Below are 13026 nucleotides of genomic sequence, written 5' to 3'. Positions count from 1 at the left end.
TGGCGACTGTGTGTGTTACACCAAACCCGCCAACAATGGTTTCTCAAGAATTACCAATATGATTATGGTGTCCCCTTTTCTATGGCTTTTGGCAAGACTTCCCTGTGTTGCCCTCGGCCGCGGTACGCACGGTTATCCCGCCAGCCCCCGGGCTGCGCCGAGCCCTTCCTTATTTATCGAAATTACTTCAGTTCAACCGTTTTCTTACCGCTTCTTTCGGTTCGCTCAGCACCAGCCCTGACCCAGAGGCTGTTTGGGATCCACGCCCCTGTGAGGGGCCGCGCACGCACAGGGGCGGAGCTTGCGCGCGCGAGCCCCGACCGGCCAAGACGGCGCCTCCCGATTGGCCCCGTGGTTGCCCGGCAACGTTGGCGGCGGTGGCGGCGGGGCCGGCGGTCGCCATGTCGGCGCGGACGCTGCCGCTGCTGTTCCTCAACCTGGGCGGGGAGATGCTCTACATCCTGGACCAGCGCCTCCGCGCCCAGAGCATCCCCGGGGAGAAAGCCCGCAAAGGTGAGCGGCGGGCGGCCGGGGCCGGGCCTGGGCCGGGGGCTGCCCGCCGCGGGGTACCGCGGCCTGTCCCTTCCGTGCGGGGCTTCTCCCTGCGGCCTTTCCCTGGCTGAGTGCGGAGCCGGGGCCGAGCAGAGCGCCGGGACGTCGCTGGCGATGGCGGGGAGGCCCCGGGGGACAGGCACCGGCAGCTGTGGCAGTGCCGCTCCTCCCGTCCCCCGGGGCCGCCTCTCCTCCCGCCCTCCCTCTCGGCTCTTTCCAAAGCCCGGCCGGGTTCAGTGCCCCCCGAAGCGACGGGCCGCTCACGCCTGTGGGGCTGGTTTTCTTAACGTAGTACAGGAATAAACGCGAATGTACTTGCAGTGCTGTTACTGGAAGGATGCTTGAAAAGTGACAGAGCATCACAGTGTCTGGCGTCGAAAGCAGTCTTCGGCAAGTAGTTTCCTCGCCACGGTTTAACAGCTCTGTCACAGAAATTAATCGTGTGTGTTTTTCTTGTCTTAAATTTCAAGTAAAGCTCGTTGAGTTAATCGGCTCCCATGAAAGTTTCTGTGCTAATAACTCCCTGAAGGTTTTACTGAAGCTAATTTGTGAAATGCAGACAGATAAGGTAGAAACTGAAACATATTCCAGTGTTTCTGCACTTGTTTCAAAGGTTGGAGCTTCAGAAATATACTTTTGGAATCAAAATTACTCCGGATTTAGGCATCTCAGTCCAGGTCCTGAGCTGTTTCGGGAAGACCAGATTGCTTTGCAATCGGAAGTAGTTTCCAGGAACTATTTTGTAAAGCCTATGCAGAAGCAGCATGCGCAATTAAGAAAAACTTCAAATAACATAAATGTGGCTCCTGAAACCCTTGTCCTGAAACCCTTTTATAAAAACCTCTCAGTCTATCATTTTGTCAAAATTATTGTAAAAGTAGAGCCCTGTGTGTTCACATGCGTGCACAAAAATTACAGCTTACAGCTGAGCACCTCTTTGTTTACCACTTATAAATTAAAACTGCTTTGCATTTAAAAATTCTTGCAGCTTTCTGTCATGGGATGGGGAATGTGCTTCAGGAAGCTTTAGTATTTTGTGATAAAAAATCAACTCAATATTAACCGAGTGTTGAAGAGGTTGTTACGTTTTTTCCTTCTCCTGCCTATCCGGTATGAAGAAGTGCTAAACAATAGCAAAGGCTTCACTACAGCGATGTGATTTTTAATTATTCATGCCTGTCTTCAGAGAATGAGCTGACAAAAGGTTACTACTGTCCATAGATGTCAAAGTTTAGAGCCATACTTGGTGGAGTATCTCAGCAGGAGGATTAGATCTGTGCTAGTTTATCCACACATGTGTTTTATCTTTTAAAAAGCAGGCATTAGTTTTACTGAGATGTGGTTTTGTTCACACCGAGGTGTTTGTTAGTGCTTAAAACTGTTCACTCAAATATCCTTCATTTGTAAGTGCAAAAAACAGCTGAAAACTTTCCAAGCTAAATGCAAAATGTGCTAAGATTCAATCAAGGGTAAAATTTTATCTCCGTTGAATAAACAAGATTTTTTGCAAGGGGAGGGCACGGTTTTGTCTTTTGTGTGCTCATTGGAAGTGACAGATGTCAAGTAACAGAAGAGTTTGTTCTTGTTAAGTGCTGAATGCTGATGAGAAAAAAACAAAGTCCATTAGTTAGATTATTTTTTTTTAGTTTATTTCTTTTATTCTCCTTGAAACTATTGTTCTTACTTCTTGAACTGATGTTTTTGTTTTATATGCTTCGTGTAGATGAATGGACAGATGTGGACAGGAAACGAGGTACTGTAATCTTCTAGCTGCATGCAGTAGACGAACACCACTACATGCACACATGAGGCTCATTGTACGTGAACACACTGTATGCTGTTCCTGCAGCCTTCTAGTCATAGTGTCAAAGATGAATAATAATACTCACCTGTTCATTAAAATGCACTTTAACTATAGCTCTTAGAAAAAATAAACAGTATCTTGAAATCATATGGCTTCAAAAATAAGTTGCTAATTTAACCAAGACTATAAATAGATCAAAACTTTTTATCAGAGTGGTCTTTCTAGCCAAAATTATATTTTATTTTTCTAGCATTGTATTAACACAAGCATATAATTTTGTGAGCACTGTGAGGGTTTTCTGCTTAAATGCAGGAATACTATGTATACTGCATTTTTCTAAAGTTTTTTCTAATTCGTTGCTTAGGGTTTTGACAGGTGAACTCCAGGAAAGATTTAAGGCATTTCCATCCTAGCTGCTTATCCATCTCTGCTGGTGGTCACCACCCTGCAGCAGAGCGATCACAGAGGAGCGGGTGCCCACACTTCAGCCAAGCTCCTCTTGACTGAAATTATCCCTGAAGGTGGGTTTGAGCTGGGACATCAGGTTCTCAGTGGAGCAGCTGAGGTGTGAGTGTGCGCTTCCTTCTGTCCTCTGCCTTGAAATGGTACCTTCCAGCAAGGGTGTGGTAAGGAGCTGGATGAAGAAATAAATCTCTTCAACTCTCTCAGGTCTTTTGCTAGGTGAGCACGACTAGAACTTTCAGTGTCTTTTTGAGCAGCCCTTTTTTAAGAGAGATGGGGGTTATAATTCATGTTTTTCAAAATAAGCATTGTTTGTAGGTTTTGAATATTTACTGGAGGTAAATATTGATATCCTGGAGTTTGCCCTGGCTTTTTTTTTTTTTTGCTACCATTATGTGCTGTTTCCAAGAACGCTTGTTTCCAGCATTTAATATCTCAGAAGTGTAAAAGATTCCGTAGTCCTCTTTTATTACATCCAAATGATGAGGAGCTGTATGAAAGCCCACTTTGTCACATTTAGATGGCAGCGGCACAGATGGAGATCCCATGTTGACCAATCAGCTTCTCTTGTGAGAGAGAAGTTTGCCTGTGGACACCGCTCTTGAGGCGGTCTCTGAAGAGGTATGATAGAGTAACTAGCTAAGTCTATTGCTGATGAAGCCATGAGAAGGCGGCTTCACCTGCCTTTGACCTTGTTGCTAACTATAAATGTATTGTAAGGAGAATGTATGACTGTTTTGGACTCGTAACATTCCCTCTGCTGCCTGAATGTCCTCCAAGAAGCATGAGCATAATACAGACATAAAGACTCCAGTCTCATGTCATGCATCCGAGCCATGTTACGTGAAAGCGCAGTAGATGTTGGAACGTGTCTGTCACCGGTGACATGGCACGTGTAGGCGAAAACCACCGTAAATCCTCAGCTTCTCTTCTGTCCATCGCATTGTCTATACTTCGTTTCCCTTTCCCCATCCCAGTCGATGAAACCCCTCTCTGCTAAATTGCTTTTATGCTATGTTGCTTCGCGTGCCATTTTCCGTGAGCTCCTTTCTCTATTATTTTCCATTGTTAAAATGGTGTAAACACCTCCCTAGGGACTACCTGTGCTCTGAGATCTCTTTGCTGTGTCATTATCAAACATACCATGTGAGATTTGCCCTTTAACATTATTTTTTTTATGTCTTTCTCAGTTCTTTTTATAGCCAATAGAAGAGGTTTTAATTTCAGAAGATAATTTATGTAAGGCTTGGTGTTTGGTTTAACACAGATCTTCTGATTCCATTGTGAATATCTACCAGCCACTGTCAGCGTACTGGGACGTTGTCCATCTCCTGACAGTTTTGGTTATTAGTGACTCTCCGAAGACAGAGGAGAAGCCTTTGTGTGGACAACATATGCAAGCAACTTAAAAAAATATTTTTCTTGATCGCAGTATAAGGCAAAAGTTCTTATTTTTGTCCTAACTGATTGCTTGCGTAATGAAATATATACTAACACATACTAATACTAATATATTGGGGTTTCTCCACTGAAAAAAAGTGAGGATTTTTGCCTGAGACTGCAAGTAGGGATTGTTTTATGGACAGTTTGTTTGAAAAGAAGGGAGAAAGGGGAGGGATTTATTTCCCATTCGTAATTACGTGTATTTGTAATCCATGCTGCTCAGAAACTGAGCTGAGACCTGTCTGTATCGTTTGGGTGCTTAAAACAGGAACCAGTGAGCCCCACTGGATGGAGTGCAATGGCTGCTCAGATGTGTGTGTCACCAGTGGCGTACGCCAGTGCAGGAGAACACCTGTAAAGATCAGGTTTAAGTAGGGAGAGAGCATCGCCTCAGAAGGCACTTGCCTTCAGGAAAACACCTATCCGTGTCCTGGTTCCCAGCACGCACAGCATACCTAGCCGTGTTCCCCAGAGAGTTAAGCCCCTAAGAAAAGATGAAGTGACTGGGACATTAATTTTTTTTTTGGCGGTTTGTGTATCTTCAGTACCACAGTTGTGAAAACCCACCAATGAATAATTATAGCAGGGCTTCAAATAGCTGATAACTACTGCTATAAGTATGTTCAGTATGTTCACTTTTTCTTTTTTTTTTTTTTTATCACTTCCGCTGAGATTTTTCTAATCCATAAGAATCAGCTGGCAGCATGAGCTTCGGTAACGGTCATCTGCTTAGGAAAATTCATGCTTGTACAGTAATGTATGAATTGAATTTTTTATTTAACATTTTTTGACCGAGAAATAAATGCTTATTTATGATAACTCTGTGGAATGTATCAGGTATACGATAAAAGTATCAGATCCAGCACAAAAGCTAAGGTATTGTATCTCCTTGAATCACTGCAAAATGTCTTCTATCTTCTGTGCATTAAAAGCTTGATAACCAGAGCACGGTCCTTATACTCAGCACTCCTGATCTCTACCTACTCTTGAGTAAGTCACATAACAATTCCATGGAACGTTTATGAAGCATGCAGAAGGAAGTGTAGAGGTCTGCACTTTTGTAAGAGCCCTGGGTGGCCTGACATAGATGCCAGTGTTATAAATGCTTCCTTAAATACTTGTCAAGCGTTAATCCGTTTAACACAAATACTTCAAAGAGCCTTGAATCAGTCAGGAGCTTCTGTTTAGAAGGAAAAATTGACTAATAGCGCCAAATAGTGCTAAAGAGAGAACAGGCAGAGTCAGCTACCTACAGTTTGCAAAAATCTAGAGTCATGCAAAACAGTCTTCTTGGGAAGCAGAACTGTAGCTTTTATAGATAATACATGCCGGAGTAGCCGATAAAAAAATTATTTTAAAAGGGGAAAGTGCTAACCGTTGCTGTAAAAGTAAGGCAACAAAACCAGTCTTATTCCCACTGGAAAACAGGGTTTGTTGTCTGCAGCTCAGGTAGTGTTTCTGCCCCTGGGGACAGTCAGCAGGAATCACGCTGCTCGCTTAGACCAATGTGGGGTTGAGAAAAATGTTGACGCTAAGAAATGACATTCCTCCTCCTTTTATCTTTTGTGGCTCTGTTCCTAGTTTTCACAGGTAAGCATTCATGTCGCTCCTCGCAGCTCTCAGTGTCCGAGTTCTCAGTGTGGGATGAATCAGATGAATGTGCTGTTTCTGAAGCAAAAAACAGAGACTGTTTGTCTTTGCAGTTATGAATGACATCATCACAACCATGTTCAATAAAAAATTTATGGAAGAGCTGTTTAAACCACAGGAACTCTACTCCAAGAAAGCTCTGCGAACGGTGTACGACCGGCTAGCGCATGCTTCAATCATGAGGCTGAACCAGGCGAGCATGGACAAGGTAAAGAAGACCACCTGCCCAGTCCTGACTATGCTGCACTTCTGTGTTGCCATTCACAAGTTTCTGATTGCGATAATTAGCACGTGGCTTTACATCACTGTAATTTTGAAGCATTTTGTAACAGCCCTCTTTCCACTTGCTTTCTTTGTAAAATGGTTCTCAGACAAGGAAGCTTTGGGGAAATCCATAGTAGTAACAGATACTTCAGGACTAAGTATTTCTGCTTTAAAAGCTAAATGCTTGGTTTTAAGAGGTTCAGTAGGCGTTCATCGGATTTTTTTACATATATTAAAATTATATACATATAATTAAGTGTGTATAAATATAGATATTTCTGTATTGATGCTCACTGTTTTGCAGTTGCAGGTGTTAGAATTTTTGCCTGCAAACAGTATTTCCAGCAGACAATTTTGAAAGAAATTGCAGGAACTGGATTACCTGAGAGACCTCTACCCGGGTGTTAGTGGTGTTGACATTGGCAGTAGTTTTAAAGGCAGTTAGAGAGACCAGCAGGGGGGCCGGCGATGTGATGCAGAGGTCTTATTTTCTTAGGAAACAGAGCTAAAATGGTTCTTCTTACCATAGGCAGGTGCTGGCCTAAGTGTCTAAATCCCTTTCTCCAGTAGTGTGAAGTTACCTGAGCCATGTTGCTCTCTCTGTTGTGGCAGAACCAAATTTTCCCCGTGTTACTTTGCAGCTGTATGACCTTATGACTATGGCTTTCAAATACCAAGTGCTGCTGTGCCCTCGGCCCAAAGACATTCTGCTGGTCACGTTCAATCACCTGGACACCATCAAGGATTTCATATGCGATTCCCCGGGCATTCTGAACCAGGTGGATGAGACTTTCCGACAGCTGATTGAAGTAAGAATCCTTAGAGAAATGGCGGGACACACTGTGGTTTCAGTATTATTTTTCTCTTTCAAGCTAATCTTGGAGACTGAATACTACCTCAGTAAGTGCCATATCAAGTGTGGAGGTTGAGAAGTTCTCAACGTCAGAGAACCTACCAAATAACCTTTCTTCTTTTTAACCCGAGGGAAACAAATTGGCATCCCAGTTAGCAACTTTTGCTCATGTAACTGCTGTAATTCTTTGGACAAAGAACATGAGTGTCGCAGTCAAAGGCAACTAGGTTTCAGAAAGCGTTAAAAGTTCTGGGAAGTCATGAAATGTTTCCAGAGGGCTTCTGGAGGGGGAGATGCCTACAAGTCAAGTGTTTTCTGCTGGCCCGGTTTAAATCAATACATTGCTTATTCAGCTTGATCAGTCTCCACTGACTTCAGCAGAAATTAAATCAGATTCTTAGTCATGGAGAATAATTACTGATAATGACCAGCAGCCCCCCTTATATAATTTCTGACACCTCTGCCACACACGTACCATTTTTGGCCAGCAGTATTCTGCTGTACTTATTTCCACCTTTACCTGGGTTGGACGTGGTACACCTGCAAAGCTTTACCTGATGCTTTTTCTTTTCCAGACATACAGCTGTCTCTCTGCTGGTGAATTTCAGCTCATCAGGCAAACACTCCTGATTTTTTTTCAGGACATGCACATAAGGGTAAGAGCCCAATATAGCTAGTCAGTAAGAATGAAAGGGAGTTTGTGGCTAGAATATGAAGGTATCTTGTTATAATCACACTGTGGGTTTGGTTTTGTTACTTATGCTTTTCAGCCATCTCAGTGTGCTTGTAATTTCAGTCTTCAAAATTTCACAAATTGAGCACATCTACTACAATAATACTCAGTAATTCTAACATGTTATGAAAAAAGGAATCTCTACGAGTACAGATTTGCTAGGTGATAAATATGTTTTTCCTTTTAGTAGAAACATGATACGAAACTCAGAACCTGAGCTTGAAATCATGGGGCTTAATAGTCTCCAAATAAATTGATCATACTCGAGTGCAAAAACAGTGCATATTTTATATATTTTATTGGGTTTTTTTAATGTTAGATCAGCATGCCTATCCTCCGGACCACAATTCTACATTACTGGCTTTGGCCTGTATCATCGTTTCTGTGTATACATCAAAATCTCTAGGAAACCTACCCAGTCTAGTCAGGAAGGCTGCAAGGTCAGACTTCAAAGCATTCGGATCAGAAGATATGCAGTAGATTTTCTCAAAGGTGGAATATTCTTTTGCAGGTTTCTATCTTTCTGAAGGATAAGGTGCAGAACTCTAATGGTCGCTTTGTGCTGCCAATATCGGGCCCTGTTCCTTGGGGTACAGAAGTTCCAGGGCTCATCAGGTGGGTTCCGAAGCGCTGCTGGTACCGGTGGCAGTGCCTTGCGTGTGTGGCTGCTCGCGGAGGAGCAGTCAGTCCCAGAGGTCTGATAGGACTCGAGCTTAGACTGTCGTTCATGTTGCGCAGATAGCTGAGCCTCCGGTGAGTGCTATTTAAAGGGCAGGATTTGGGACTAAGTCACCCGGCAATGAAATACTAAGCCATTTCCGGCATTCTCTCTTCTAGCAAATTAGCTATTAGTAATTTATCCTATAAAACAGGCATTTACCAATATAGAGAATAGGGTTTTATTCCCCATTTTCTTGTGCAGTAAGCACAGGAAATCGGTGCTGAAAACCAGCAATAAAACTACTAAATATGTTTCGATAATGACTTGTTTTTAAGGGTGTTTAATCACAATGGAGATGAAGTTAAAAGAACGGAGTTCACCACTGATGGAAATTATGTTACTCCACAAAGGGAAGGATCTTTTGATCTTTATGGAGACAGAGTCCTCAAACTTGGAACAAATATGTAAGTAATTTTTGTCCTACATAGAAACATGAAGTAAATGTTGATGGTTTTGGATTGGTTCAGGAGCACATCTTCAGCCTTGTATATTTTTGCCTCTTTCGCTATTCTCAGCCTGACTTTTTTACAAAGTGATGTCCTGAAACAGAATGCATGTGGACAGATGTGCATAAAGAGCTGTGGAAAAGAGCAAAAGTTTGATTTATGTCTAAAGTAGAGCTGAGTAAAGAGTGTTCTCATCTGGTGCTGCATATTATGTGAAATGTAATTTAATTTTGGCTGCATTCAAGAAATCCTTTCTTTTCATGTTTGTCTGACTGTAATTTTCCATTCAAAGAATAAGAGAGCAGCATTTGTTCTTACAGCTTTGTGGCTCACACGTTTTAATGCTTCAATACTCCATAAAACTGAACTGTAACTTCTCATTTCAGTTATTTACAGTCTTCAGAAAGATATAATAAAATCATAGATACTGTGCTGCTTCCTCCAGTCCCTGTATCCCGTACGAGTAACAGGTTGCTCTTCCTCTCTGTTTTTCCCTCTAGGTACAGCGTCAGCCGGCCAGTAGAGACACACATGTCAGGATCATCCAAAAACTTGGCATCCCATGCGAAGGTCAGTGTTGTTCTGCTCCTGTCCCTGGTTAACTGGCTAACTAGTCTGTGTCAGCGAGTGCTGCAGCCGGTCACGCATGGTGGGAGCGTTTCCTTTGAGCAGTTTCACCACATCTACCAGACTTTACATTCTAGTGGGAGGTGTCCCTGCCCAGGGCAGGGGGGTTGGAACTAGATGATCTTTATGGTTCCTTCCAACCCGAACCATTCTATGATTCTGCTTCCCTTGTCTTAGTAGATGGGGTCACTGAATGAAACACCCCCATCCGTCATCTCCAAATCATTGACTACACAGCTGTGCTGTCTTCCCCTTCATTCATTTCCTTTCTCAGGGAAACAATAACCATCTTTTTGTCTACAGGTATGGATAACTTCAGGGGAACCTGTTCTGTTGTTCTTCTCAGAGCCCCATCCAATCCTCCACAGTCTCTTTTGAGCTGGGGAAGGGCATGTTTTCCTAAAGAATCTTACACACAAGCTTATGCAATGGTGTTCTTGCTTCCTATTTTAATCTCTTCAGAAAACAGAAAGCTGGTGTTACAGATTTCTCAGCTGTTTAATTTAGCTGGAAAATTATATTGTCCTGGGTCTATAAATTCAAGCAACCATTTTAAAGTGTAGCTGATAATTACTAGTTATCTGCACAATCTGTACCGTTAACAATACAGAAATGTATTTATATCACTCTGAAGAACATTTATGTAATAACAGAAAACACAGAAATTATTACAGTCCTCACCTCTGGTAACCTGACCAATGAACCCATTGCTGTTTGCTGCAGGAGAACACAGTCCCTAACCCTCTCGCTAAAGAAGAAATGGACTTTTTGGCCAGGCTGCTGGGAGGCCTGGAGGTCAAGACACCTGGTGGCAGTGAGACGGGATTTCGATTGAATTTGTTCACAACCGACGAGGAGGAAGAGTATGCTCGAGTCCTTCTTTGGGGTCTGTGATGTAGTGCCATGCGGACAGCCCTGGAGACTAACGCTGGCCCAGAACAGCTTTAGGAACAGAACAGCAGGGGGTTTAGCATTGTATTATTCTGGTCCGGATGGTCCCTACAGGAACAAAGAGGAGCCCTTTCCCTGGCTTGACCTTTTTATTCAGGCTGGCGGCAAGGCGAGCCATTTCCCTGCTGGTGTCTCCTTCGATGGTCAGCCTTGCATTCCCTCCAAGTGACACTGGCGGTCAGCAGCAGGTGACCATCTGTGCTTAGTTCTGTCCCGTGTAACAGAGACATCCCTTCAGCCCTTTTCACTGTCCTCTGCCCCAAATACATCTACATATTTCAGAGACAGGAATATAACTGATGGAGCTGATGAGCCTGACGGGCTTGAAACTTAGCCCTCTCCTGGCAGGGAGCACAAGGGAGACTTTTTGTTACGTATTTTCTGCAGAATGTTTTTACCTACTTTTAATCTCAACTGCAGAGATATTGCCACTGTTCTACACTTGGTGTAAAAAATCTAAGACAGGGAAAAGTCTCCAAACTGGGGCCGGTACATTAATCTGCCTAGTAGGAATAATGCCGATGGGAGTCTCAGGAAATCTGTTTTTTATGATTTACTTGTATGTCTTCATGAGATTAAGCACTCTTTCCATGTTTTTAATCAAGACACGCTGCATTGACTAGACCAGAGGAGTTGTCTTACAAGGTTATCAACATAGAAGCCACGCAGGTACGTACAGCGCGTTTCAGATCTTTGATCCCCATCATTCCTACCTTGCCTAGAGCCAAGTTTCACCCAGATTAGTTACTTAAAAAATACATTTTTTTCCCACTTCAGTTAAGCTCATGAATAAGTAATGGCAGTATTTCCTGCCAAGCCTGTGGATTTGGTGACTATTTAATAAGAGAACTTGAAACCTGACAAATATTACAGCAAGTTTTTAGCTAGAACTGGGTCGTTTGCCTGCTTGCGGTGACAGCCTGACGCCAGCAGCCCTTTTTAAAGGGGCTCAAGGGCATCAGCAGGCAGTTGGGTACGTCCCAGTACAGCCCAGTAGCGGTTCGGGTGCCGGTGCCCGCTGCCGGCGGGCTGAGGCGGTGTCTCTCCCGCAGGAGCCGGGGCGGCGGGCGGAGCTCTCCCGCATCCTGGGGGAACTGGAGGTGGCGGAGCCGCGCCCGGCCAGCTCCGGGAAGGGCGAGGACCTGCTGGCGCTGATGGACGGGCTCTGAGCGACATTAAAGACCTGCGCACAGCCCGGCTGCGAGCGGCGACCGCACGGGGCCGGGGCCGGGGCCGGGGCCGGGGCTGGGGCTGGGGCCGGGGGGCGGGCGCAGTGCGCAGGCGGGGCCGCCCCTTCCTGCCGCCGGGGAGCGCGGCGGGTGTGCGGGGGGGAGCGGGTGAGTGTGCGAGGGGGGAGGCAGGGCCTGAGGGTGCGAGGGGGGGAAGCGGCGGGTGAGCGTGCAAGGCGGGGAGCGGCACCGTGCGAGGGAGGGGGGCGGTGGAGTGCGTGTGCCCGGGGAGGAGCGGTGCGAGGGGAGGAGGTGGCGTGTGCGTGTGCAGGGGGAGGGGACAGGGGGTGAGTGTGCCAGGGGAGGAGGCAGCGGGCACAGGGGCGTGCAGAGCGCAAGGGGATGGGGGGCAGCGTAGGGGTGAGTGTGCAAGGGAGGGAGGACAGTCTGTATGTGCGTGCAAGGGGGGCACGTGGAGAACACGAGTGACCCGTGGGAGAGGGGCCGTGTTCAGTGAGCGTGCAAGGGGAGCAGGGAGCGAGGACCGCGCTGTGCAAGGGGGGTCACATGGAGTGACTTGGGAGAGGGGTAGTGTGCGCATATACGAGCGTGCAAGGAGAGGAGGGTGGGTCTCCCAGCAGTGTGGAGGCGGGCGCCCCGCTGGGGTGCAGCACGGCATCTCCCTCTTCCCCGCCATCTCCCTCTTCCTCGCCACAGCCGCGCGATGGAGGTCAGCCACTCTGTCAAGGAGCGCACCATCGCCGAGAACAGCCTGGTCATCCTGCTGCAGGGTCTGCGCGGCCACGTCACCACCGTGGACCTCCGTGATGAGAGCACAGCCACGGGGCGCGTCACTAACGTGGACGCCTTCATGAACGTGCGGCTGGCTGAGGTGACCTTCACGGACAGGCAGGGCACGGTGTCCTGCCTGGATGAGCTCTTTGTGACCGGCAGGAACGTCCGCTACGTCCACATCCCTGACGAGGTGGACATCAGGACCACCATCGAGCAGCAGCTGCAGGCCATCCACAGGGTCCGCTACTTCGGGGGCCGCGACAAGGGCAGGAAGGAGTTCCCTCGCGCCAAGCACAAGTGAGACCCCGGACTTGCCCCTTCCACCGGACTGCCAGCCACCTCCGCACTTCGGCCTGGGGCTCTGCTGCTCCCCTGGCTGGTGCCTGTGGGGGAGCAGGGTTACTATTTTTTTTTTTAATTAATAACCCCACTTAGAAGGGTCTGTGATCTCAGCTCATTTCCTGTTCTGTTGGCAGCTACTTGTGTCCCTTCTCTGGTGGTCAAACAAAGCCCTTTTGGCCAAAGCTGGATTCTGTGGTTGTTGCTCAGCCGCAGC

At 46.2% G+C, this 13026-nt stretch overlaps 2 protein-coding genes across 5 annotated transcripts; both read left to right on the top strand.

Annotated features, from left to right (window-relative positions):
• The first annotated feature begins 330 nt into the window (after positions 1 to 330).
• On the top strand, positions 331 to 11716 carry OSCP1 (organic solute carrier partner 1). The gene is made up of 10 exons (XM_054223919.1): positions 331 to 513; positions 5965 to 6119; positions 6817 to 6984; positions 7604 to 7684; positions 8273 to 8376; positions 8758 to 8886; positions 9429 to 9498; positions 10279 to 10418; positions 11112 to 11175; positions 11559 to 11716. Exons 1-10 carry the CDS (start codon positions 402 to 404, stop codon positions 11673 to 11675), a joined length of 1140 nt encoding a protein of 379 aa, XP_054079894.1. The 5' UTR covers positions 331 to 401; the 3' UTR covers positions 11676 to 11716.
• Positions 11155 to 13012, top strand: LSM10 (LSM10, U7 small nuclear RNA associated). 4 transcript variants are annotated; one of them, XM_054223922.1, is made up of 2 exons: positions 11155 to 11175; positions 12393 to 13012. In XM_054223922.1, exon 2 carries the CDS (start codon positions 12400 to 12402, stop codon positions 12769 to 12771), a length of 372 nt encoding a protein of 123 aa, XP_054079897.1. In that variant the 5' UTR covers positions 11155 to 11175; positions 12393 to 12399; the 3' UTR covers positions 12772 to 13012. The 4 variants fall into 4 exon arrangements, with proteins under 4 accessions (XP_054079897.1, XP_054079895.1, XP_054079899.1 ...); XM_054223920.1 differs by lacking the exon at positions 11155 to 11175 and adding an exon at positions 11793 to 11843 and having other exon boundaries at positions 12393 to 13010; XM_054223924.1 differs by lacking the exon at positions 11155 to 11175 and adding an exon at positions 11857 to 11876.
• The last annotated feature ends 14 nt before the right edge of the window (positions 13013 to 13026 follow it).

The sequence above is a fragment of the Rissa tridactyla genome, chromosome 18, assembly GCF_028500815.1.
Source record: "Rissa tridactyla isolate bRisTri1 chromosome 18, bRisTri1.patW.cur.20221130, whole genome shotgun sequence".
NCBI lineage: Eukaryota > Metazoa > Chordata > Aves > Charadriiformes > Laridae > Rissa > Rissa tridactyla.
This window is presented reverse-complemented; position numbering and strand designations above follow the sequence as displayed.

What these genes read in the sequence shown, in the direction of transcription:
- LSM10 (XM_054223922.1), top strand. Translation starts at nt 12,400, where the DNA reads ATGGAGGTCAGCCACTCTGTCAAGGAGCGCACCATCGCCGAGAACAGC.
- OSCP1 (XM_054223919.1), top strand. Translation starts at nt 402, where the DNA reads ATGTCGGCGCGGACGCTGCCGCTGCTGTTCCTCAACCTGGGCGGGGAG. An exon ending in CTTTCCGACAGCTGATTGAA is followed by an intron (nt 6,985 to 7,603) that starts GTAAGAATCCTT and finishes TTTCTTTTCCAG; the next exon opens with ACATACAGCTGTCTCTCTGC. An exon ending in GAAGTTCCAGGGCTCATCAG is followed by an intron (nt 8,377 to 8,757) that starts GTGGGTTCCGAA and finishes CTTGTTTTTAAG; the next exon opens with GGTGTTTAATCACAATGGAG.